Genomic DNA, 26,446 nt, shown 5'->3' with positions numbered 1-26,446 from the left:
CTCACAGGGACCCTTACTACTGAACATGACAAAAGAAGGAGGGGCTTGTCCCTCACAGGGACCCTTACTACTGAACATGACAAAAGAAGGAGGGGCTTGTCCCTCACAGGGACCCTTACTACTGAACATGACAAAAGAAGGAGGGGCTTGTCCCTCACAGGGACCCTTACTACTGAACATGACAAAAGAAGGAGGGGCTTGTCCCTCACAGGGACCCTTACTACTGAACATGACAAAAGAAGGAGGGGCTTGTCCCTCACAGGGACCCTTACTACTGAACATGACAAAAGAAGGAGGGGCTTGTCCCTCACAGGGACCCTTACTACTGAACAGACTGTTTGTGTTGTTCCTGATAAAAGACAAATGTTTCTTCTTCAGCATGATATTAAGCCGTTTTACATTAGAATAAAATAGTTTCTAACATATGAAAATAAATACAATATGCAATTGAATGACCAGTCATATAGAAGCATTAAAAAAAAAAAAATTGATCTTTTTTTTTTCCCTAGCATATATATTATATTTATAATCTGTTGTTAACTTGCTGTTGCTCCAGAGTGTTATATTTTTCTGATAACATTACTTTAAAATAAAAGCGCGCAATACACTAGTTTTTACTTCATTATTGAATTTGGCGCATAATGCGATTAATCAGTTAAATGTTTTCAACTTTGCCCAGCCCTAATATATTATTATATATATTATATATATGTGTGTGTGTGTGTGTGTGTGTGTGTGTGTGTGTGTGTGTGTGTGTGTGTGTGTGTGTGTGTGTGTGTGTGTGTGTGTATGTATACAAATATATATCTCCAGTGCCTCTGACTGTGTTTGTGCTCCAGCAGCAGACTTTCCTCTGACTTGTCTGCCCGGTAACAGGTGATGATGATGACGATGAGGTCATGTGACTCGTCCTCTGCTTATACAGCGGCTCTCACAGAGACTTTGTCAGTTTGTTAGTGAACAGAGCAACATGTCTTCATCCCGTCTCAGCTTCCTCTTCCTCTTCATCGGCCTCCATGCAACAGGTAGGATCAATACACTGATCACTGATCAATACACTGATCACTGATCAATACACTGATCAATACACTGATCACTGATCAATACACTGATCAATACACTGATCACTGATCAAGACACTGATCACTGATCAATACACTGATCAAGACACTGATCACTGATCAATACACTGATCACTGATCAAGACACTGATCACTGATCAATACACTGATCAATACACTGATCACTGAACTGATCAATACACCAATCAGTGATCAATACACTGATCACTGATCAAGACACTGATCACTGATCAATACACTGATCAATACACTGATCACTGATCAATATACTGATCAATACACCAATCAGTGATCAATACACTGATCACTGATCAAGACACTGATCACTAATCAATACACTGATCAATACACCAATCAGTGATCAATACACTGATTACTGATCAGTGATCAGTAATCAATAACCCTGGTTGTTCTTCAGATGGATTCATGGAGTTTATGACAGACCATTGTGTCTTCAACTCGTCTGAGCTGCAGGACATTGAGTACATCAGGTCGTTTTACCACAACAAGATGGAGTACATCCGGTTCAGCAGCAAGGTGAACAAACATGTTGGCTTCACTGAGCCGGGAGTGAAGAACGCTGAGAACTGGAACAATGACCCTTCACTCATGGCTGCGATGAGGGCTCAGAAGGAGAGGTACTGTCTACACAACATCCAGATTGACTACCAGGCTGTTCTGACTAAGTCTGGTGAGTCTGCGTCTGTGTGACATCATCATTATTATTATTATTACAGTTATTATTATAGATATTAACATTATTATATGTATTATTAATAATAATACTATAGTTATTATTATTAGGTTAATTTGTATAATTAGTTTTGGTATTATAATTGTTATTAGTATTAATAATAATAATAATGCATTTAATTTATATAGCGCTTTTCTTGGTATTCAAAGTCACTTTACACAACATTACAATGTCCTAAAAATTATGTAATAAAACAAGTATAATAATAAAACAGATACAAAATAAATAAATAAAAACAATAAGAGCACACAGTCAGACATTAAAAGCAGTTCTGAAGAGGTGGGTTTTGATTTGTGATTTGAATGTGGAGAGGACAGTGCAGTCTCGGATGGGTTTGGGGAGAAAGTTCCAGAGGGAGGGGGCAGCTATAGAGAAGGCTCTGTCACCCCATGTTAAAGCTATTAATAATAATTCCATCATTAGTATTACTAGGATAATAATTGTTATATCATTATTATCATGATCATTATTATTGTTATTATTATAGTTCTTATTATTATTATTAACTCAATGATCATATTCACTGAACTAAAGCTCAGATAAGGTTTTATTATTATTATTAAGAATTATTTCATTTTCAAGCAGAATATTTTAACACTTTGATTTAAATGAAGTTGTTTCAACGTTTTATGATTTATAATATCAGACATATTTGAACAGGCGTTCACATCAGACTAAAGTCTCTGTCACCACCTGGTGGTGAAGCTCTGCTACTACAACATGTATATATATTTTATTTAAACCTTTATTTAACTGGAGAGTCCCATTGAGATTAAACATCTCTTCCTGGAGGGAGACCTGGTCAAGACAGCAGCAGCATAAACACATAGTTACAGACAGAAAACACAAAACAAGACAAGTTATAGAAACTAAAAGCTAAGAGACGGTGACGTAGCAGAGTCAATTTAAGAAACATTTACATGTTTGGGAACCTGCCTCTATCTCTTTCATTCTAGATGTAAAAGCAGTCAGTGGCATCAGCTCTGATCTTTAAATCATTCTGCAACATATCACCTTTCACATCTCCGTTCTGGCCTTTGGGACAGTGAGCATGAAGCAGTCCTGAGAACACACAGAATACTGTCCAACACTTCTCTGATGATGAGACACACAGGTAGTCTGGGAGCAGACCAAGGACTGCCTTAGAAATGAAGGTGTACCAATGACAGAGCCTACAGGGCCAAAGCAGCCCATCCTACCGAGAGTAGAACTCACAGTGGTGTCATTGTAGTAGTACTACTACATTTTAGACCATTTAAGAACTTCGTAGAACCTCTGATAACATTTTAGAATGTCTTAGAACCTTTAAGAACATTTAGAAACCTCTGATAACATTCGAGAACTTCTCAGAATCTCTGATAACATTTTAGAACCTCCAAGAACCTTTGATAACATTTTAGAACTACTGTTCACGCGTCCAGATTACATGTTAAGTCAATGCACAGACGCGTTAGGTTGCGAAAAAGCGGATTTTTCGCCGAGCGTCGCAATAGAGGCGAAATGGCGTTGCGAATATTCGCAAATCCGCTTTTTCGCTTTTTCGCTCGGGTTGAAATATTTCAACTCAATAATTCGCCCGATGCGGAGTTGCGAAAGCCAATCAGCGTTGAGAAGCTCCGCCCGGCATCACCGCCGTTAAGCCTAGTTTATGGTTCTCCGTCGTTGAGCATTCGAAGTTCTGCGTCGAGGGACCGCGTTGCTCTGCAATTAACCGCCATGCCACCAGGGGGTGTGTCTGTGTGTCTGTGTGGTTTCAGGGGTTATAGCCGAATTCCGGTCACAGTAAACAATGGCGACCAAGTTGGAGCGGCTGCATTAAAGTTGGAGCTCATCAATATTGAAGAGCAAATGCTTATATTGCAAATGTTGAAGCGCAGGCGACAGAGAAGACGTTTGTGGAGGTGGTCTGTACGACCACTAAACCGGTCGAGGCTGGGAAAAAGCAACTGCCGGAAATTACGTTCTGAGCGGACCAATCACAGCGCTTACAGTCCGCGTCAACGCGACGCGTAGTTAGGATTTTTTTGGAGGTCAGGCTACGGTGTAGGGTTCTGCGCCGTAGACCTTTTTTTTTCAACCTTTTTTTTCATTATAATGTGTGTTCCAGCGCCTCCCTCCGTCAGACTGCGCTCTGTGACGCCCCCTGGTGGTAAACACTCGTCCATGTTGGTCTGCAGCGTCTTCGACTTCTTCCCCCAGAAGATCAAGGTGAGCTGGACCAGAGACGGACTGCCAGAGACCTCTGGGGTCACTTCTACCGATGAGCTGGCAGACGGGGATTGGTACTACCAGGTCCACTCTCACCTGGAGTACACGCCCAGGTGAGTCGACCTCCACGTCCAGGTCCAGCTGCTGTTGGGTCTAGGTAGGTCCAGCTCCAGCTCCAGTCAGCTTCAGGTTCAGTTAGGTCCAGGTTCAGGTCCAGTTAGGTCTAGGTAGGTCCAGGTCCAGTTAGCTTCAGGTCCACGTCCAGTTAAATTCAGGTTCAGTTGGGTCCAGGTTCAGGTCCAATTAGCTTCAGGTTCAGTTGGGTCAAGGTTCAGGTCCAGGTCCAGGTTTTGTTAGGTCCAGGTCCAGTTAGCTTCAGATCCAGATTCGGGTTCAGTTGGGTCCAGGTCCAGTTTGGTTTAGATTCAGGTTCAGGTCCAGGTCGCTTCAGGTTTAGTTGGTTCCAGGACCAGGTCCAGTTAGCTTTAGGTTCAGTTGGGTCTGGGTCCAGTTTGGTTTAGATTCAGGTCCAGGACCAGGTCCTAGTCCAGTTAGCTTTAGGTTCAGTTGGGTCCAGGTCGAGGTCCAGGACCAGTTCTTTGAGTGTGTGTGAGACCCTGATGTGTTGTTGTGTGTCAGCAGGTCTGGAGAGAAGATCTCTTGTGTGGTGGAGCACTTCAGCCTCAGCAAACCTCTGGTTACCGACTGGGGTAAGTACCTGTCTGTCTGCACACCTGTCTACCAGCCTCTGAACCCGTCTCTCTGCTAACCGGTCTACCTATCCGTCCTCAGACCCGTCCATGCCCGAGTCCGAGAGAAACAAGATCGCCATCGGAGCCTCAGGACTGGTCCTGGGTCTGACCTTATCTCTGGCTGGATTCATCTACTACCAGAGGAAGGCCAGAGGAGGTCAGAACAGGGCACACGCTGGTTCAGTGGTGGTTTACTTTAGTCCAGACTCAGAGACCAGGTCCACCAGAGGCTGGAAGTAGTTCATCTACACCCTCTGAAACCCGTCTGGTGTTAAAACCACATTGTTCTGAACAACGTTTCAGACCCGTTCAGTCTAGTTTTATTGATGAGGTATCTGGATTTGAGGCTGACCCCCGTCTGTTCTTCTGTTTAAACCATAAACAGGTCGGATTCTGGTCCCCAATAACTGAGCCGGGCCTGGTCCTGGTCCTGGTCCTGGTCCTGGTCAGATGGAAGGGAAAGCAGCAGCTGCTTCAACCCGCTTCATGCTTCCTGCTCAGCAGACTGAGTGCTGCCACCTGCTGGACCGACTCAGCATCTGATTCTCATGATCTGGACTCTGATACTCAGCTGGTCTAACCCTGATGCAGGACTGGACAGTGCTGGATCAGGGTTAGTCTGGACTCTGGTGTATCACGGCTGGATGTGAACTCTGCTTCCTCTCATGTGATTTGATGCTTTACTGAAATCAATATATCCACAAACTGACTCAATAACTGCTTTGAATCGATATAATCCAGTTATTTAATGATTTGGGGCTCGTAGGTTGTGCGACTGTTAGATTTATATATTTTTACATTTTTACTGGAGTGAAATGTCTTCTAACCACAATAAACAATCAGAAAACTCTGACTCTGGATTTATTGAACAAATGTTATCTATACTATAATTGTACTATTAATCAATGCAAAGCATCACAGCATGTTTAGCTGCTCATCTCCAATGAAGCTAAACCAGCAGCTGGTTAGCTTAGCATAAAGACTGAATACAGGGGGAAACAACCAGCATTGCTCCGTCAAACATAACACCGCCCACGTGAGTCTGGTCCAAATATGAATCACAATCTATCCACTCAGAGCTGAGGTCATCATAAATATTGATATATTTATTAGAGCGCTGTCGTCTTCATGCGGACAGAAGGAACATCCTGATTGTTGACGCACGGCTTTTCTTGTAGCCCTTTAAGCCCTAACCCTAGTAACCCTAACCCTAACCCCTAATCCTATTTATTGTTTGAGTTGTGTTTAGAGGTTGTACATCGGGATTATATATTATTGTAGCCCTGATTTTTATGTTTAATTTGATGGCTAACATGTTTTTTTGGGGGGGTGGATTTATACCATGATTTTTTCTTGATTTTCCTGACATAAAAGGGCTCAACAGGCTTTAAGAATCAGTTGGATTTACATCAATAAAAAGTTCCTGAAAAAAGATAGCTTTCTAAAGCGTCTGCAGACTTGCTGCTTTGGGTGCTCATTCAAGTCATCCAAGGCAAGTTCACTGCAAGTTTCAAGCAGTTTCTGAGGAGTTATGAACCTTTGAAGGAGAGAAATGTGAGTTTTCAAACCCCTCCCACGCAGAGAAGCTAAGGACTATAGAGTCATAGCCAACATGGTTGGGCCACATTTGGGAGTGGGTACAACCTGGAAAAGAAAGCTAAGCTCCTTTCATCTTTTTATTTAGTTTTCAACAACATAACAACATATATTTTCAGTCACATTCTTTGTCAATTTTTCAGTTGTATGTTTTGGTACACAGGATATTCAGGTACAGTGTACAACAAAAAGAACAAAAAGAACAACAAACTCACTCCAAGAAAAAAGAGAAAACAAGAGGGGAAATTAGGATAATAATGATGATATTGTACACAAGCTAGTTTACTTTATTTTCAGAAATATGTTTTGACTCTGATGTGTGTTGGGTGTCAGATGTGAGATCGAGGCGGCCACCATGATGAGGCTTCTGCAGCCCACGGTGGCTCGGGACTCCCTGATGAGTCAACGACTTCGACCTCATACACGTCATGTAAGGTGTGGAGGTTATATCGTCGTTGACTTTACTACCAGAAATATGTTTTGACTCTGACATCAGAGTCAAAACGGGTGGACACTCAGCCTCATCAGAGAGTCCTGAGCTACCGTGGGCTGGAGAAGCCTCATCGTGGTTACCACCTCGATCTCGCATCAGACACTGACTGTGGCTCAGTGGTGAGCAGGGTCATCCTTCAATCTGAGGATCGGCGGTTCGATCCCCGGCTCCGCTAGCCCATGTGGATGTGTCCTTGAGCAAAACACTTAACCCTACATGTCGTAGCTGTTCTACGGTGTATGAATGGTTGATAATGATGTGGCTCCTTCATGGTAGCTCATCTCATCAGTGTGTGAATGGGTGAATGATGTCATGTAGTGTTAAAGCGCTTTGAGTGGTCGGAAGACTAGGAAAGCGCTATACAAGTAAGGGTCCATTTACCATTAACACACATCAGAGTCAAAACATATTTCTGAAAGACCTAGACCTCATACATGTCATGTTGACTTATCGGGGAGTCCTGAGCCATTGTGGGCGGGAGAAGCCTCATCGTGGTGGCCGCCTCGATCTCACAACAGAGTCAAAACATATTTATATTTGTTTGTACTTTCATAAAATGAATATTTTATGAAAGTAAAGTCAACGACGATATAACTTCCACACCTACATTAAGTATATGAGGTCGAGGTCGTTGACTTCTAGCCCCTCAATCTCAAGCACTGTGTCCACCCAACACACATCAGAGATAAAACATATCTTTGAAAGTAGAGTCAACTAGCTCGAGTACAATATAACCAATATAACCCCAGTAGAGAGGTCCCAGTAGAGAGGTCCCAGTAGAGAGGTCCTAGTAGAGAGGTCCCAGTAGAGAGGTCCTAGTAGAGAGGTCCCAGTAGAGAGGTCCTAGTAGAGATGTCCCAGTAGAGAGGTCCCAGTAGAGAGGTCCTAGTAGAGATGTCCCAGTAAAGAGGTCCTAGTAGAGATGTCCCAGTAGAGATGTCCTAGTAGAGAGGTCTCAGTAGAGAGGTCCCAGTAGAGAGGTCCCAGTAGAGATGTCCCAGTAGAGAGGTCCTAGTAGAGAGGTCTCAGTAGAGATGTCCCAGTAGAGATGTCCTAGTAGAGAGGTCCCAGTAGAGAGGTCCTAGTAGAGAGGTCCCAGTAGAGATGTCTCAGTAGAGATGTCCCAGTAGAGAGGTCCCAGTAGAGATGTCCCAGTAGAGAGGTCCCAGTAGAGATGTCTCAGTAGAGAGGTCCCAGTAGAGATGTCCCAGTAGAGAGGTCCCAGTAGAGAGGTCCCAGTAGAGAGGTCCTAGTAGAGATGTCCCAGTAAAGAGGTCCTAGTAGAGAGGTCCTAGTAGAGAGGTCCCAATAGAGATGTCCCAGTAGAGATGTCTCAGTAGAGAGGTCCCAGTAGAGAGGTCCCAGTAGAGAGGTCCTAGTAGAGATGTCCCAGTAAAGAGGTCCTAGTAGAGAGGTCCTAGTAGAGAGGTCCCAATAGAGATGTCCCAGTAGAGATGTCTCAGTAGAGATGTCCCAGTAGAGAGGTCCCAGTAGAGAGGTCCCAGTAGAGATGTCCTAGTAGAGAGGTCCCAGTAGAGATGTCTCAGTAGAGATGTCTCAGTAGAGATGTCCCAGTAGAGAGGTCCCAGTAGAGAGGTCCCAGTAGAGATGTCCTAGTAGAGAGGTCCCAGTAGAGATGTCCTAGTAGAGATGTCTCAGTAGAGATGTCTCAGTAGAGATGTCCCAGTAGAGATGTCTCAGTAGAGAGGTCCCAGTAGAGATGTCTCAGTAGAGAGGTCCTAGTAGAGATGTCTCAGTAGAGATGTCTCAGTAGAGAGGTCCTAGTAGAGATGTCTCAGTAGAGATGTCTCAGTAGAGATGTCTCAGTAGAGAGGTCCCAGTAGAGATGTCTCAGTAGAGAGGTCCCAGTAGAGAGGTCCCAGTAGAGATGTCTCAGTAGAGATGTCCTAGTAGAGAGGTCCTAGTAGAGAGGTCCCAGTAGAGATGTCCCAGTAGAGATGTCCCAGTAGAGATGTCTCAGTAGAGAGGTCCTAGTCTGTTCTGCAGCCTCACAGTTCACTCACTCAGTCAGCAGAGGGCAGCACCGGCCTGTTTCTGTGGCGAGAGGATGAATAAACAACGACCTCGAAAGAAAGGAAATGAATGTTGACACACACATATTTTTTTATAATAATTTTTATAATAATAAACTTCATTGGCTGCTTATTCTGTTTTTATGTTTGAACAAAATGATGAAACAAAACACTGAAAACATTTTAGAGACAAAACAAAGAAGATGAATTGATGAAAATACCAGCGAGCTGCAGAACAGCTGATTTGGTTTCACATGGGTGAACGTGTGATGTCATCTCATCTTGGACTCTTTCATAAACCCTCGAGTGTTTTCTACCTTATTATAAACCTTACTGTACATTGTGTTTAAATATGAATCCGTTAAAATCAACTCACGATTAATTAAAATCTGCCTGAAGGACAGAGTCCAGCTCCTGAATGCTGCTCCAGAGGGCTGTGACCCACGACCCGCTGGAGCCCTGAACGCCACAGGACCTCTGTTGTTGTTATTGTTATTGTTATTATTATTATTATTATTATTATTATTCCAAAGCAGTAGAAACCTGTTTGGCGTTTCTTGGTCCCTCAGGGTTCAATGTGGTAGCTTTGCTCATTAAACATCTCATTCACACACTTGTATAATAATAAGACATTTCTCAATAAAGCACCATGTAGACCAAAGTGAGTCTAGTTTATAGTTTATAGTTTCACAGCTGCTCGACGCGTCTTCAAACTCCTCGTCCTTGATGCAGAACTCAACAGAGTCAGGTGTCCAGTGAAGTCTCTTCTCATTGGACGAAGCTCAGGCCCTTCAAGAGAAAGTCTCTTCTCATTGGACGAAGCTCAGGCCCTTCAAGAGAAAGTCTCTTCTCATTGGACGAAGCTCAGGCCCTTCCAGACCTGGTTCATGTCTCCAGACCTGGTTCAGGTCCAGTCCTGGTTCGGACCCGGCTCAGGTCCGGACCTGGTTCCTACAGGAAGGTAGTCTCAGTCTCCTGGTTCTGGTAGACCTCCTCCTGCATCTCAGTGGACAGCTGGTCCATCTGGAAGACCAAGTGGACCTCTGGACCTGCAGAGTCATATTAAAGATACAATATTATACTATATGTATATATATATATTATCTAATAATACAGATTATACTTTATGTATATATATATTATCTAATAAAGATTATACTATATGTGTATACAGTATATATTATCTAATAAAGATTATACTATATGTATATATATGATCTAATACAGATTATACTTTATGTATATATATATTATCTAATAAAGATTATACTATATGTGTATACAGTATATATTATCTAATAAAGATTATACTATATGTATATATATGATCTAATACAGATTATACTTTATGTATATATATATTATCTAATAAAGATTATACTATATGTGTATACAGTATATATTATCTAATAAAGATTATACTATATGTATATATATTATCTAATAAAGATTATACTATGTATATATATTATCTAGTACAGATTATACTTTAAGTATATATATTAGGGCTGGGCACATTAACGCGTAAAAAATGCGTTAACGCAGAAACCTTTTAACGGCGTTAAATCTTTCATAATGCGTTAACTCTTGGGTGGACAAACTACGGCCGTGGGCGTTTTAATCCGACCCGTCGAGAATCATAATTATTACAATAATTATAAGCTATAGTAAAGACTGTAGCGCTTCTCCGTTCCTGACTTGAGTTTCCCGGAGCACGACGACCTAGCAGGAAGAAACAACGGTCTCCTGACCACTGAGGGCAACTCAGACACTGAACTCTGTTTAGACTGGCCTAAAAACCTTTTTATTCAGGAAGGCATTTTTTACCTTGAGTTAATTTATTATCAGCTATTACATTCTTTTTTTTATTTTTTATTTTCATGGGTTGCTTTAACTATGTTTTAATCAGTTTTATTTGTTTTTACTATATGTGTGGCACTCTGAGATTCTTTTGAAGGAAGAGTGCGATAAAAATGAAATGCATTATTATTATTTATTATAATGTTTCTTCCTGCTAGGTGTTGCTCAGCCTCTTCCACTGTGTGCTCTCCTGCAGCAGAACAGGTCGGTCCCACGGCCCGGAGAGACGCTGTAGCGCCTTCTGCTGCAGGACAGCACACAGTTACCTGGGAGTTACAGTTCACTACATGGACGAACTGGTGCTGCTCCACACGCTTTCACTGTCATGAAGACAGAAGACAGACATTTTGCAGGAAAGTGCGCGGAACATTTCCTTCATGTTGCAGCAGTGGAACGTTTCCAGTAAAGTCAGCACACTGAGCACGGAGAGTGAAGAGACATGAAGCTGAGAGACTTCTGCTGGTCAAACACGTCTCCTGAGAGCGCTCTGTGTCTGTGTCTGTCTCTGTCTGTTTCTGTCTGTCTGTGTCTGTGTCTGTCTCTGTCTCTGTCTATTTCTGTCTGTTTCTGTCTGTCTCTGTCTGTTTCTGTCTCTATGTTTCTGTCTCAGTGTCTCTGCAGAACAGTGTGTTAACAATGTCCTGACACAGTCTTCAACCACAGTCCAGCAAGTGCTGCTGAATTAGGACAGCAACAAACTGAGCATGACAAAAGAAGGAGTGGCTTGTCCCTCACAGGGACCCTTACTACTGAACATGACAAAAGAAGGAGTGGCTTGTCCCTCACAGGGACCCTTACTACTGAACATGACAAAAGAAGGAGGGGCTTGTCCCTCACAGGGACCCTTACTACTGAACATGACAAAAGAAGGAGGGGCTTGTCCCTCACAGGGACCCTTACTACTGAACATGACAAAAGAAGGAGGGGCTTGTCCCTCACAGGGACCCTTACTACTGAACATGACAAAAGAAGGAGGGGCTTGTCCCTCACAGGGACCCTTACTACTGAACAGACTGTTTGTGTTGTTTCTGATGAAAGACAAATGTTTCTTCTGTTACCTGTTCAGAAAAAACAAGAAAACTGATTTATATACTATATATGTATGTATGTTAACTTGCTGTTGCTCCAGAGTGTTATATTTTTCTGATAACATTACTTTTTAAAAAAAAGCGCACAATACACTAGTTTTTACTTCATTATTGAATTTGGCGCAGAAAAGTCATGTGATTAATCAGTTAAATTATATATATATATATATATTATATATATATATATATATATATGATCTAATAAAGATCATACTATACATATATTTTCTAATAAAGATCATACTATACATATATTTTCTAATAAAGATTATACTATGTGTATATATATATATATATATATACAGTATATATTATCTAACAAATATTCTACTATATATGTATCTATACAGTATATGTGATCTAATAAGTTTATTATATTATATTATGAACGTACCAAAAGAAAGAACCGTTTCTCTGGCGGTGCTGCAAAGATCTTCATCTGCTGATCGCCACAAGTCTGCTATGAGGTCCACGCTCTCTGTGGCCTGCACACACACACACACACACACCCGCGCACACACACACACACACACACACACACACACACACACACACACACACACACACACACACACACACACACGCACACACACAAATACGCACCAGCACAGACACACAGGTTGATATTCCTGTGATTGTGTGTGTGTGTGTGTGTGTGTGTGTGTGTGTGTGTGTGTGTGTGAGGAGCTCACCCTGAGACATTTAAGAGCCAGACAGGAGCCTTGTTGGATCTGAACGTCAGTGCTTTTCAAACTCTCGGTGTAGTAAACCAGGGCCTGAGGAGGAGCAGGAGGAGGAAGAGGAGCAGGAGGAGGAGGAAGAGGAGGAGGAGCAGGAGGAGGAGGAGGAGGAGGATGTCAACAGGGTGGATTGGGACATGCAGTTCCTGCATTTGAACACAAGGTGGCACATGCAGTTCAAGGCGTATAGGTAAGCTGCTAATGGGAACAGGTGTGTGTGGATGGGAAGCACAATAGTTTGTGACCGTGGTCGTGTTTTATCCTGTCTTGTTGTGTCTTTACATTAGCATGCTAACCTGTTAAACTAACCTGTTAACCTAGTAAACATTAGCATGCTAACCTATTAAACTAACCTGTTAAACTAACCTGTTAACCTAGTAAACATTAGCATGCTAACCTGTTAAACTAACCTGTTAACCTAGTAAACATTAGCATGCTAACCTATTAAACTAACCTGTTAACCTAGTAAACATTAGCATGCTAACCTATTAAACTAACCTGTTGAACTAGTCAACATTAGCATGCTAACCTGTTATCCTAGTAAACATTAACATGCTAACCTATTAACCTAGTAAACATTAGCATGCTAACCTATTAACCTAGTAAACATTAGCATGCTAACCTGTTAAACTAACCTGTTAACCTAGTAAACATTAGCATGCTAACCTATTAAACTAACCTGTTGAACTAGTCAACATTAGCATGCTAACCTGTTGAACTAGTAAACATTAGCATGCTAACCTATTAACCTAGTAAACATAAGCATGCTGGGTACCTGGCTCCTGGTTGAACTAGTCAATATTAGCATGCTAACCTGTTGAACTAGTCAACATTAGCATGCTAACCTGTTAAACTAACCTGTTGAACTAGTCAACATTAGCATGCTAACCTGTTGAACTAGTAAACATTAGCATGCTAACCTATTAACCTAGTAAACATAAGCATGCTGGGTACCTGGCTCCTGAAGGCCCTGCAGCCTGCAGCCCTGCACAGACAGCTGGCTGCAGCTTTGCAGACTTTGTGGTTGGAGTCGATCTGCAGGGCGGCCAGAGTCTGCAGCGTGCATTTCAGTGGGAGGAGCTCCGCGATGCTCCGCCCCCTCATCTTATTTAGAGCACGCCTCCTTTTGGGGCTCCTCAAGGCTGACAGGATGTACTCTGAAACAGACCATCAATAGATTAAATTTGCCGGTTCTATGACTCATTAATTAGGTCTCCGTGAGGTCTCCTTTAGGTCTCCATGAGATCTCCTTTAGGTCTCCATGAGATCTCCATGATCTCTTGTGAGATCTCCTTTAGGTCTCCGTGAGGCCTTTGTGAGGTCTCCGTGAGGTCTTTGTGAGGTCTCCATAAGGTCTTCTTTAGGTCTTCGTGAGGTCTCTGTGAGGTCTCCATGAGGTCTCCATGGGGTCTCCTTTAGGTCTTTGTGAGGTCTCTGTGAGGTTTCCATGAGGTCTCCATGAGGTCTCCTTTAGGTCTTTGTGAGGTCTCTGTGAGGTCTCCATGAGGTCTCCATGAGGTCTCTTTTAGGTCTCCTTTAGGTCTCTGTGAGGTCTCCATGAGGTCTCCTTTAGGTCTTTGTGAGGTCTCTGTGAGGTCTCCTTTAGGTCTCTGTGAGATCTCCATGAGGTCTCATTTAGGTCTTCGTGAGGTCTCTGTGAGGTCTCCTTTAGGTCTTTGTGAGGTCTCATGAGGTCTTCGTGAGGTCTCTGTGAGGTCTCCATGAGGTCTCCTTTAGGTCTTCGTGAGGTCTCTGTGAGGTCTCCATGAGGTCTCCTTTAGGTCTTTGTGAGGTCTCATGAGATCTTCGTGAGGTCTCAGTGAGGTCTCCTTTAGATCAGCTTTTCTGCTGTTGCGTCTCTCAGAAAAGAAAACAGATCTTAGCTCAACATTGAGCATGAATTAAACCTGTAGCCCCGTTTTAAAAGACTTGTAGAGGAAACCAGCTCCTGCAGCCGCTTATTCAACGTGATGCTCACATATCTCACACATCCTGTAGGCCCATGCTACACAACATCCTGTAGGTCCATGCTACACAACATCCTGTAGGTCCATGCTACACAACATCCTGTAGGTCCATGCTGCTCAACATCCTGTAGGTCCATGCTACAGAACATCGTGTAGGTCCATGCTACACAACATCCTGTAGGTCCATGCTACACAACATCCTGTAGGTCCATGCTACACAACATCCTGTAGGTCCATGCTACACTACATCCTGTAGGTCCAATGCTACACTACATCCTGTAGGTCCATGCTACACAACATTCTGTAGGTCCATGCTACACAACATCATGTAGGTCCATGATACACTACATCCTGTAGGTATATGCTGCACAACATTCTGTAGGTCCATGCTACACAACATTTTGTAGGTCCATGCTACACAACATCATGTAGGTCCATGCTACACAACATCCTGTAGGTCCATGCTACACAACATCCTGTAGGTCCATGCTGCTCAACATCCTGTAGGTCCATGCTACAGAACATCGTGTAGGTCCATGCTACACAACATCCTGTAGGTCCATGCTACACAACATCATGTAGGTCCATGCTACACAACATCCTGTAGGTCCATGCTACACAACATCCTGTAGGTCCATGCTACACTACATCCTGTAGGTCCAATGCTACACTACATCCTGTAGGTCCATGCTACACAACATTCTGTAGGTCCATGCTACACAACATCATGTAGGTCCATGATACACTACATCCTGTAGGTATATGCTGCACAACATTCTGTAGGTCCATGCTACACAACATTTTGTAGGTCCATGCTACACAACATCATGTAGGTCCATGCTACACTACATCCTGTAGGTCCATGCTACACTACATCCTGTAGGTCCATGCTACACAACATTCTGTAGGTCCATGCTACACAACATCATGTAGGTCCATGCTGCACAACATCCTGTAGGTATATGCTGCACAACATTCTGTAGGTCCATGCTACGCAACATCATGAAAATCCACCAGCTAGTCCGTTTCTCCTCCTTCAGCCATTGAGTGTTAAAAAAAAACACCAAGCAAAACACTAAACATGTCATCACTTCTCTTATGTTTCATCCTGAACTCTTCTTACTGCTACTGAGTTCTGCTAGCAGCTAGCTAGCTTTCTGTTGACTAAAGTCACGCTGGCCCACTGACCAATCACAGTGCATGTTAATGCTGACGCTGGCCCACTGACCACCAATCATACGTCCAGTGCAAGCATGCAGGCGCTGCACGTCAAAGAATACACCCAGCATGTCAAACTAAAGATCTGATTGGATGAAAGCTTTCCTTAAAAAAAGCTGCACTGGAAGCAGCGCTGCAGGCTGGAAGCAGAGCAACAGAGGAAGACAGGAGGTGTGCAATGAGAAAATAAGCTAATATGGAAAAATAATTAAATTATAAAATAGCTATAACTTTGTGATTCTGTTTAGGCCAGCAGAGAAGACTTAGCAGGCCCTGACGGCCCACCACTGAATATGTATAGATGTATAAATATATATATACGTATATATATATATATACATATATATATACGTATATATATATATATATATATATATATATATATATATATATATATACCTATATATATATATATATATATATATATATATATATAGAGAGAGAGAGAGAGAGAGAGAGAGAGAGAGAGAGATGTTTAAAGATGGAGGACCGACCTTCCCTGGACACACGTGAGATGTGCTCTTCCAGCTCCTGGAGGCTCCAGCGCTTCAGAAACACCGACAGCTGGAAGACGGTCACTCTCTCTGGGCTGCAGACCGGACGAGAGCTGGGCACCGAGCGGGAGGAGGACTGGAGCTGCTGCAGGAGCTGAGAGGACACTGATGAGGAGGAGGAGGAGGAGGAGGAGGAGGAGGAGGAGGAGGAGGAGGAGGAAGAGGAGTTCAGGAGATGAGAGACTTTAACTTCTTCAACCTGCTGAGTTTCTTTATTCTTTCACTTCTATTCAGTTTGAATATAAACATAAACATAAACATAAACATCCATCCATCTTCATCCTCTTATCCGGGTCTGGTCTCAGTGGCAGCAGGTCCAGCAGGCTTCCCTCTCACCCGCAACACTTTCCAGATCATTCTGGGATCCCGAGGCGTTCCCAGTCAGCTGGGAGATATAATCCCTCCAGCGTGTCCTGGGTCTTCCCCGGGGTCTCCTACCAGTTGGACGTATCTGGAAACCTCTAATGGAGGCGTCCAGGAGGCGTCCTGACTAGATGCTGAACCACCTCAGCTGACTCCTTTCGACACGAAGGAGCAGAGCCTCAACTCCAAGCTCCTCCTGATGTCCGAGCTCTTTACTCTATCTCTAAGGCTGAGCCCGGCCACCCTACGGAGGAAGCTCATCTCCTTACCCTATCTCTAAGGCTGAGCCCTACAGAGGAAACTCATCTCCTTACTCTATCTCTAAGGCTGAGTCCTACAGAGGAAGCTCATCTCCTTACTCTATCTCTAAGACTGAGCCCTATAGAGGAAACTCATCTCCTTACTCTATCTCTAAGAGTCCTACAGAGGAAACTCATCTCCTTACTCCCCCTCTAAGAGTCCTACAGAGGAAACTCATCTCCTTACTCTATCTCTAAGGCTGAGCCCTACAGAGGAAACTCATCTCCTTACTCTATCTCTAAGACTGAGCCCTACAGAGGAAACTCATCTCCTTACTCTATCTCTAAGACTGAGCCCTACAGAGGAAACTCATCTCCTTACTCTATCGCTAAGAGTCCTACAGAGGGAACTCATCTCCTTACTCTATCTCTAAGGCTGAGCCCTACAGAGGAAACTCATGTCGGCCGCTTGTAACCTCGTTCTTTGGGTTTTGACCCAGAGTTCGTGACCACAGGTGAGGGTTGGAACGTAGACGACCAGTAAACTGAGAGCTTCTCCTTCCAGCTCAGCTCCTCTTCATCAAGACGGTACAGCTTCTGTTTTACTGCTGCAGACGCACCGACCCTCCTGTCCATCTCCCGCTCCACCTTTCCCTCACTGGAGAACAAGACCCCGAGATACTTGAACTCCTTCGCTTGGGGTAGAACTCTGTCCCATCTGCAGGGAGCAATCCACCGGTTTCCTGCAGAGCACCATGGCCTCAGATGTGGAGGTGCTAACTCTCATCCCTGCCGCTTCACACTGGGCTGCAAACCGCCCCAGTGAATGCTGGACACAATCCGAGGAGGCAAACAGGACCACATCATCCGTGAACAGCAGAGAGGTGATCCCGAGACTCCAGAACCAGATCCTCTCCGCCCCCTGGCTGCGCCTAGATATCCTGTCCATGAAGGTCAGGAACAGGACCGGTGATAAAGGGCAGTCCTGGCGGAGGCCAACACCCACCGGGAACGTGTCTGAACTATTACAGAGGATACGAACACAGCTCCTACTGCAGTACAGAGACCAGATGTCCCGTGCCAGCGGGTCCAGCACCCCATACTCCCGCAGCACCCCCCACAAAAACCCCAGAGGGACCCGGTCGAAAGCCTTCTCCAAGTCCACAAAGCACATGTAGACTGGTTGGGCAAACTCCCAGGACCCCTCCAGTAATCTCTGAGGGTAAAGAGCTGGTCCACTGATCCACGACCGGGACGGAATCCACACTGCTAGTCTTGAATCTGAGGTTCGCATAAGCTTTCGAGTAGTGTGATACCCCAATAGTTTGAGCACACTCTCCCGTCCCCTCTTCTTAAACATAAACATCTTACATGATTATCCACCAAGAACATTCATTTAAATAAAGTATATAGTCTGTACCCGTGTCCACCTGTACCTGCGTCTGCCTGGTCAGCCTCCATCTTGTGGGCAAAGCGTTCCTTCAGCGTCTGGCAGAACCGACTCGCGGCGCAGCAGAACGGAGCGACGTCCGCCACGCACTCGTCTACCACGCCGACGTCCGCCACGCACCCATCCCAGAACAGCAGCACCTCCCTCATTCTATGGGCCTCCGGGAGGACTGAAGACGAAGAGGACGAAGAGCTCTGTTTAGGGACATGGCCACCACTCCTTTTCAACCTTAACCCTAACCCATCATGAGAATGTTACCATTTACCTTCAGCCAGTACTCATTTTCACTGAGCAGAGCCTGAACGCATCATCATTTAACTCAAGGGAACCTCCGCTGGTTCTCTGTTAGCGGTGCTGCTAACTTTACTAGCTCTCCTCCTGTTGGTCTAAACACTGATTACTTGTTTTCAAAGTCACATGATCAGAGACTAGAGGAACATCATGATGTCCTGATCACATGTTCTACTGGTCACATGATCTACTGATCACATGTTCTTCTGATCACATATTCGACTGATCACATGATCACATGTTCTAGGGGTCACATGCTCTACTGATCACATGTTCTACTGGAAACTGGAGGAGGAAACTTTATTTAAACCGTGATGGTTAACGTTCAGAAGTGTGGGCTCACTATTCTAAATTCATGGAAATACTTTGAAATAGTGCATCCTGTAAATGTATAAATGAGTCAGTGCAGCGTGGTTCTGGAGAGCGTCGGTGGAGAGCCGGTCCCTCACCGTCTGCAGCAGAGATGCCGCTGTGCTTCTCCAGCAGCAAGCAGCTGATGGTCTGCAGGACTTCAGCCTGGTGGCTCATCTCCTGCAGCAGCTCCGTCCTGGAGGGGCTGAAGCCGGTCGTCCCGATCGTCTGAGGAGACGTTGTGTGTGTTGGACGTTAGAAAGAGACACAAAGATGTGAAGACGGGGTCCATGAGGACGGAGCTCTGTACCTGCAGCAGGATGCAACATATGTCCAGGTGAGTCTCAAGCGCCTGGTCCAGACCCCAATGCCCAGAGGTCAGCGGGGGGATGACCAACTCTTCCTCAGAAGTCGATTGGCCGAGTCTCCTCAGATCGCTCCGCTGCAGAGAACTGGTGGAGACGCAGAGATGTTCAAATATAATATAGAGTTATATATTGATTATGTATCTGTGATCAACTCACCCACTGCCTTTCAGCATCAGGCTGCCCGAACAGGAAGCATCATCGTCGTTGGAGTCATGTGACAGGAAGTCAAAGCTGCCCAGGACTTCTTCCACAGCGAGCGTCTCCTCTGAGGATAAGCCTCTCAGCAGAGAGAGGTCATTCTGCGGAGGGAAAGATGGAGTACAGGTGTGTGTACAGGTGTACAAGTACACAAAAGTGCCTTCAGAGAGGTAGCCAGGTGTGTGTACAGGTGAAAAAGTACACACAGTATCTTCAGGATGGTATCCAGGTGTGTGTACATGTGTATAAGTACACAGTACCTTCCGGAGCCAGACCCGACGAGCGTCTGGTGGGCCCGGTCGGGCTCAGCCCGAAGAAAGATCATGGAGCAGCCATCCTGTGGACTTACCACCCGCAGGGAGAAGCATCGGGGTCGGGTGCTATGCAGACCGGGCGGCGGGCCGGGCAGGAGGCCTGGGCGGACCGACCTCCAGCAGCATAGACTAGCTCTAGGGATGTGGAACGTCACCTCACTAGTGGGGAAAGAACCAGAGCTGGTGCAGGAGGTGGAGCGGTACCAGCTAGATATAGTTGGGTTTTCCTCCACGCACAGCACGGGCTCTGGAACCAAGCTCCTGGAGTTGCCCAGGAGAGGCACCGGGCGGGAGTGGGGATCGAGCCCCCAGCTGATCACTGCTGTGTTGGAGTTTTCCCTGGAGAACGAGAGGGTCGACTCTCTGCGCCTACGGGTTGTGGGGAGTAAGACTCTGACTGTTGTTTGTGTTTATGCACCGAACAGCAGTTTGGAGTATCCGGCCTTCTTGAAGTCGGTGGGAGAGTTTCTGGAAAGGGCGCCGCCTGCCGACGAGTTCTCCGGGAGACTATGATGATAGGATGAGCTATGAGATAGACTACAGATATCCATCATGTGCTGTTCAATTATTACAAGGTCATTTACTGTTCTGTGTTCGTGGCTGCCTGGAACCAGGGGGGAGGACCATGGATCGTGGCTGACTGGAACCAGTCCTGCCAGCTGCCATGGCCCTGCTGATGCCCCTACTCTCTTTCCCTTCCTGAACCTTTGGATGGTTTGCCATAACCTCCTTGAGGCCAACAGAAAGTCCTTCTCCAGGAGGCCTCTCCAGGAGGCCTCCTTTCTCCTCCTTCTGCTTAATGGATCGTGGCTATTTGGATCATTGACCATGCCTACTACTCATTATATGAATCATTTGTATGAATCATATTCATTAAATGTGCTGTAACTTCGTTACGTTATTCATTCTGGCCACATGACATCTATTGCTTCTGTCCATCCGGGGAGAGGGATCCTCCTCTGTTGCGCTCCCTCAGGTTTTTTCCCCTTTTTTCCCTGTGAAAGGGTTTTTATTGTCTTTATTGGGGGAATTTTTCCTGATCCGATGTGAGGTCCCGGGAAAGGGATGTCATGTGTACAGATTGTAAAGCCCTCCGAGGCAAACTTAAATTTGTGATGTTGGGCTATATAAAATAAACTGAATTGAATTGAATTGAATTGAATGACAGAGAAACCTGGAGGGGGTGATTGGGAGGAACGGCTTGCCCGATCTGAACCCGGAACGGGGTTTTGTTATTGGACTTCTGTGCTAGCCACAGTTTGTCCATAACAAACACCATGTTTGAACATAAGGAGGCTCATAAGTGTACCTGGTACCAGAACACCTTAGGCCGGAGATCAATGATCAACTTTATAATCGTATCATCTGATCTGCGGCCGTATGTCTTGGACACTCGGGTGAAGAGAGACTGGTGGTGAGTTGGATCAGATGGTGGGGGAGCCGGCTAGAAAGACCTGGCAAGCCCAAACGTGTAGTGAGGTTGAACTGGGAACGTCTGGCGGAGGATCCTGTCCGGGACGTCTTCAACTCCCACCTCCAAAAGAGCTTTTCACACATTCCGGGGGAGGCTGGGGACATGGACACGGTCTGAGTGGACCATGTTCAAAGCCTCTATTGTGGACGTGGCCGCTAGGAGCTGTGGCCAGAAGGTCATCGGTGCCTGTCGTGGCGGAAACCCGAGAACCCAGTGGTGGACACCGGGGGTGAGGGAAGCCTTCAAGCTGAAGAAGGAGGCCTTTCGGGCCTGGCTGGCCCAGGGGACTCCTGAAGCAGCTGACAGGTACTGGCAGACCAGAAGGGCTGCAGCTGTGGTTGTCGCAGATGCTAAAACCCCGGCATGGGAGGAGTTTGAGGAGGCCATGGAGAAGGACTTTCTGTTGGCCTCAAGGAGGTTTTGGCAAACCATCCAAAGGCTCAGGTAGGGAAAGCAGGGTCTACTCCAGGCTGAACTGCTGACCCGGACGGGGGACGTCGGGCGGTGGAAAGAGCAATTTGAGAAACTCTTTAACCCGGCGAACATGTCTCCAGGAGAGGGGGCAGTGCCTTAAGACTTTGGGTGGTTGTACCTATATCCCTGCTGGAGGCCACTAAGGTAGTCAAAAAGCTCCTTGGTGGTGCCGGGGGGATGAGATCCTGAGATGCTGGAGGCGCTGGACGTTGTTGGGCTGTCTTGGTTGACACACCTCTTCAATGTTGCATGGGGGTCGGGAACAGTGCCCATGGACTGGCAGACCGGGGTGCTGGTTCCTTCAGAATGGTAGCCAGGTGTGTGTACTTGTGTATAAGTACACACAGTACCTTCAGGATGGTAGCCAGGTGTGTAAACATGTGTATAAGTACATACAGTACCTTCAGGATGGTAGCCAGGTGTGTAAACGTGTGTATAAGTACATACAGTACCTTCAGGATGGTAGCCAGGTGCTGGACCTGCTGGTCCAGGCCTCTCAGTTCCTTCTCAGCGCCGTTCTGGTTCCTCAAAGTTTCCTCCAGCTCTATCATCAGGGCTCCAAGCCGGAGGGTGAGGTCTGCGGGGGAGGAGGGGATTACGGTCGGGGGAGGGGAAGAATACGACCGACATTCTGGGGAGTCCTGCAACAAAAACGTGGGGAGATTAAATGAGTCCAAACACACCAGGTACCACTTCCTGCAGGAGCCTCAGGTGTGTTTTACCTGAACCCGGAGGGGGTCCTGGTCCGTGTTCTTTCTGAGGAGGTCAGGAGTCCTGGATCTGGGAGAAAGAGGGCCCTCCATTAGTGAGCAGGTTATGACTCATGATGATTCAGCCTGCTGAACTGCTGTTTCACCTCTCTGCTGGAGAGGGAGGACCATTTCCCCACGCCTCTTCCTCCTCCTCTTCATCACTCCTCCTCTCCTTCTCCTCCAGGACCTGGGTCGGGCTTCCCCCCAGACTGGTGCCCTGGCTGGGGGTCCATCTGAGACTGGAGGAACAGCTTTGTTGTTGCTTACAGAGACCCAGAGACCCAGACTCTTGGACCATGCAGGTCTGGGACTCTGCAGGGTCCCAGAGTCTGGGTCTCTGGGTGTTATAAAACTTAAGTTTTATAACACTCATTCAAAGCAAACATCTGAGGAAGGACTCCTCGTCTGAACACTCCTCATTCAGACAGTACTCAACATTATTACAACATTATTATGGCAATAGAACCGTCTCGTTAAAGCCGGATACCTGAAGGGGCTCTGAGCGCCGCGCGCTAGGACGGCGGCGTGCGATGGGTTGGACAGGAAGCTGATCAGAGACACGCCTCCTCTGATTGGTCGACCTCTCAACACCAGAGACGAACCGCCTCCATCCTGCAGCTCTCGCATCATCGACTGCTGAGGAGGAGGAGCCATGAGGCCATGTGAGTGTTTGTGTGTGTGTGCGTGCGCGTGCGTGTGTGTGTGTGTGTGTGTGTGCGTGCGTGTGTGTGTGTGTGCGTGCGTGCGTGCTCGTGTGTGTGTGTGTGTGTGTATTGTACTTACCATGAAGTACTTCTCCGTGAAGGACGGGGTACTCGGCGCCGTCCAGCTGTAAACTGAACTCTTCCTGCTTAACAACTGTCTGCTGACGGACAGCGGCTTCATCCTATCAGAGCTGTCAAAGGGACTGCAGGCACAAATACACACATTCAGAGAGTAATGATATCTGAAGGTACAAATACACACAGACATTCAGAGAGTAATGATAACTAAAGGTACAAATACACACATTCAGATAGTAATGATATTGTTTGAGGTTGTTGAGGATTGGATTATGTAAAGTATGAGTTCTTTCTCTATTCTTTTCTTTTCTAAGTTCTTTTCATTTTCTCTTTATGCATTATAACTAAATTGTTTTGAGTGAAATAGTCTTTTATCACGATGCATTTAACTAAATTGTTTTGAGTGAAATAGTTTTTTTATCACGTTGCATTATGCTAATTGCTTTGAGTGAAATTGTCTTCCATCACACTTAATACGCTGAAGTACATTCCTGTTTATTATGACATTTATATATCACATGACACAGGTCTAAATAAGTAGATCCTGTGCCTTGCAGCTGACCTTTGTGTGTTTTTAATCTGTATTCTTGTAGCTGTGGCCACGAACACTGTTGAACGTGTGATCAGGTTCAGGGGATGTTGAACCACAGACACCGATTAATCACAATGTCTCAAATACACGTAATCTGTCTGACACCTGTTCAGTTAAACATGACCCCATGACCCCCAGGCAGCATCGACAGGTCCCACCTGTCAAATCTGTGTACAAAGGCGCCAGTTAGTCCCACTAAATGTTTCAAGGATACATAAATCTGTCTGACACTTGTCTTGAAGTTGCTCTGAAACGGTAACTACAAACACTTTTGAACGTGTGACCGAGGTCAAAAGCATGTTGTAACCACACGCACCTGCTACTCAGTCACTCCCACTATCTCGATAGGCATCTTCCAACACACTTGCCTATATATACTGTGATAAACTGGGCACTCTTCAGTTCCTCTTGGGCTCTGTCCCTGAGATGGAACAATTCAGTTTGAGAAATCAAACTGAGACTTTCCCATATTGTAATTACTGGTAACTGCTTCTAAGCGCTGCAGGGATTTGCTCCAAGACAAAAAAGAAGCGGTTGATGAATTACAATGTGACTTTTTACACTTGTAGCTTTTTAAAACATATAATACTGGTGAACTGACTCTTAGCTACTGCGGGGAAAACCTCCAAGTAAAGAAAAAGACTCAGTTATGGTACTGTGTGTATAATAACTTTTGTTGAAATAAAATATATACTCTAAAATAAGAGTGTAGAACTCTACTCAATGGGGACTCCCGTTTAATGGAATAAGATAACTTCCAGGTTTTTCGAGACGAAGAAGGTACCACCGGGCCGAGGCCATTGACCAGGGAACACAATCCAGCACGATCCTGCCTCGTTTCCAGATCCAGACAAATGTAAGTAATTGTAGCATCCCCGGCTGAATTATGGTCTGGAATCTTTAACTGATGGTTCTTAAAGGTTTATTGGTTTATTGAACTCACCGTAAGAACTAGCAAGAAAAACGGAAATAGCAGTTGATTAGATTAAGTTCTGACACATACGTAACAAACGTAACCTTTGTACCACTGTTTTCCGTTGTAATGGCAACTTTTCCTTTCTGCCGTTTCTTACGAACAACTTTCGTTTTTTCTACCTTCAAAATAAGAGCGCAACCAGAAATGCACCAACTGCAGTAACAAAACGGACTAAAATAAAGGACAAAAAAAAGGAACAAACTATTACAATACTTTAAACTCTCAGAGGTTCGTTACAGTAATCGTTTGGGTTGCACTGTGTGTTAAACGGTTCATCTTCCTTTCCTAATAGAGGAAACAGTTCGGTGGAGACATGGCTCAATAGTACAGGTAGGCCATGGGGAAACCGAACGAATGGGGTTTTTAACATCCGTCATTGTCTCTATAAATTGTAATCAAAGCAAACTGAGAGGGAAACCTCAGGCTTCTAAAACGGGCCTTCCTTACACAGCTGGCGTAAGGAGTAGGCGCTCCCCCTAAGTTCTGACCAGGTCAGGACCGGTCCCGTTACAATATCTAACAGTACAAACACACACATTCAGAGAGTAATGATATCTAAAGGTACAAATATACACATTCAGAAAGTATTGATATCTAAAGGTACAAATACACACATTCACAGAGTAATGATATCTAAAGGTACAAATACACAGATTCAGATAGTGATGATATCTAAAGATGCACGTACACACATTTGACTCATCTAGTTTACACATGTTCTTCTCGTCTGCTGCAGTCGTTGTGTGTGTCTCTATGTGTGTGCATGTCTCTGTATAGTGTGTGTGTGTGTGTGTGTGTGTGTGTGTGTGTGTGTGTGTGTAGTGTGTAGTGTGTCTGTGTGTGTACCTCCATGTGACCTCCAGCTGCAGCTTCATGGTCCCCAGCTCTGTGACCTCCACCACCATCATCTGACTTCTCGCCAAGAAGAAGTCTGCGCTGGCACACGTTACCATGCCGACCAGCAGCCAACCCAGACCCTTCGCCTCCGTCACCTGACCGGAGACACGGTAAAGTGTTTATAATGCAGTACAAATACATCGAAAAGTACACAAGATGTATTCCAGTCCTTTACATGAGTAAATGTAGAAACATCACAGTATATTCTGTGAATATCTCTAGGCGTTGTGGGTATTATGTGTGTGTCTCTAGGTGTTGTGGGTATTGTGTGTGTATCTCTAGGCGTTGTGGGTATTGTGTGTGTATCTCTAGGTGTTGTGGGTATTGTGTGTGTATCTCTAGGCGTTGTGGGTATTGTGTGTGTATCTCTAGGTGTTGTGGGTATTGTGTGTGTATCTCTAGGCATTGTGGGTATTGTGTGTGTATCTCTAGGCATTGTGGGTATTGTGTGTGTATCTCTAGGCGTTGTGGGTATTGTGTGTGTATCTCTAGGCATTGTGGTATTGTGTGTATCTCTAGGCATTGTAGGTATTGTGTGTGTGTCTCTGTGTGTGTTACCTTGATCTCAAAGTTGTGGTGA

General features: G+C 45.2%; 2 protein-coding genes across 6 annotated transcripts in view; one reads left to right on the top strand and one right to left on the bottom strand.

Moving 5' to 3' along the window:
- Nucleotides 1-970: 970 nt before the first annotated feature.
- On the top strand, nt 971-5,646 carry LOC306737261 (H-2 class II histocompatibility antigen, E-S beta chain-like; the record flags this gene model as incomplete). The annotated part of the gene is made up of 6 exons (XM_079218977.1): nt 971-1,025; nt 1,501-1,773; nt 3,944-4,157; nt 4,687-4,754; nt 4,837-4,953; nt 5,182-5,646. 6 exons carry the CDS (start codon nt 971-973, stop codon nt 5,205-5,207), a joined length of 753 nt encoding a protein of 250 aa, XP_079075103.1. The 3' UTR covers nt 5,208-5,646.
- A 3,368-nt stretch (nt 5,647-9,014) lies between these two features.
- ripor3 (RIPOR family member 3) overlaps nt 9,015-26,446 on the bottom strand; it is a 34,735-nt gene continuing 17,303 nt past the window's right edge. For 2 of the 5 annotated variants that reach the window (XM_079218230.1, XM_079218232.1), the window contains 16 exons: nt 26,425-26,446; nt 25,816-25,961; nt 23,403-23,526; nt 23,107-23,255; nt 22,724-22,858; nt 22,590-22,647; nt 22,320-22,508; nt 19,564-19,706; nt 19,350-19,491; nt 19,138-19,267; nt 18,384-18,566; nt 16,286-16,450; nt 13,561-13,763; nt 12,559-12,642; nt 12,261-12,351; nt 9,015-9,967 (listed from right to left, as the gene is read on the bottom strand). The exon at nt 26,425-26,446 is cut by the window's right edge and continues 104 nt beyond it. In XM_079218230.1, the coding sequence (XP_079074356.1) occupies nt 9,870-9,967; nt 12,261-12,351; nt 12,559-12,642; nt 13,561-13,763; nt 16,286-16,450; nt 18,384-18,566; nt 19,138-19,267; nt 19,350-19,491; nt 19,564-19,706; nt 22,320-22,508; nt 22,590-22,647; nt 22,724-22,858; nt 23,107-23,255; nt 23,403-23,526; nt 25,816-25,961; nt 26,425-26,446 (2,062 nt within the window). In that variant the 3' untranslated portion in view covers nt 9,015-9,869. Of the gene's footprint in view, nt 9,968-12,260; nt 12,352-12,558; nt 12,753-13,560; nt 13,764-16,285; nt 16,451-18,383; nt 18,567-19,137; nt 19,268-19,349; nt 19,492-19,563; nt 19,707-22,319; nt 22,509-22,589; nt 22,648-22,723; nt 22,859-23,106; nt 23,256-23,402; nt 23,527-25,815; nt 25,962-26,424 lie in introns of those variants that run through there. The other 3 variants (XM_079218231.1, XM_079218233.1, XR_013770993.1) reach the window with 2 other exon arrangements.

The sequence above is a fragment of the Taurulus bubalis genome (genome assembly GCF_910589615.1).
Source record: "Taurulus bubalis genome assembly, chromosome: 5".
In the NCBI taxonomy this organism is placed as follows: Eukaryota; Metazoa; Chordata; class Actinopteri; order Perciformes; family Cottidae; genus Taurulus; species Taurulus bubalis.
This window is presented reverse-complemented; position numbering and strand designations above follow the sequence as displayed.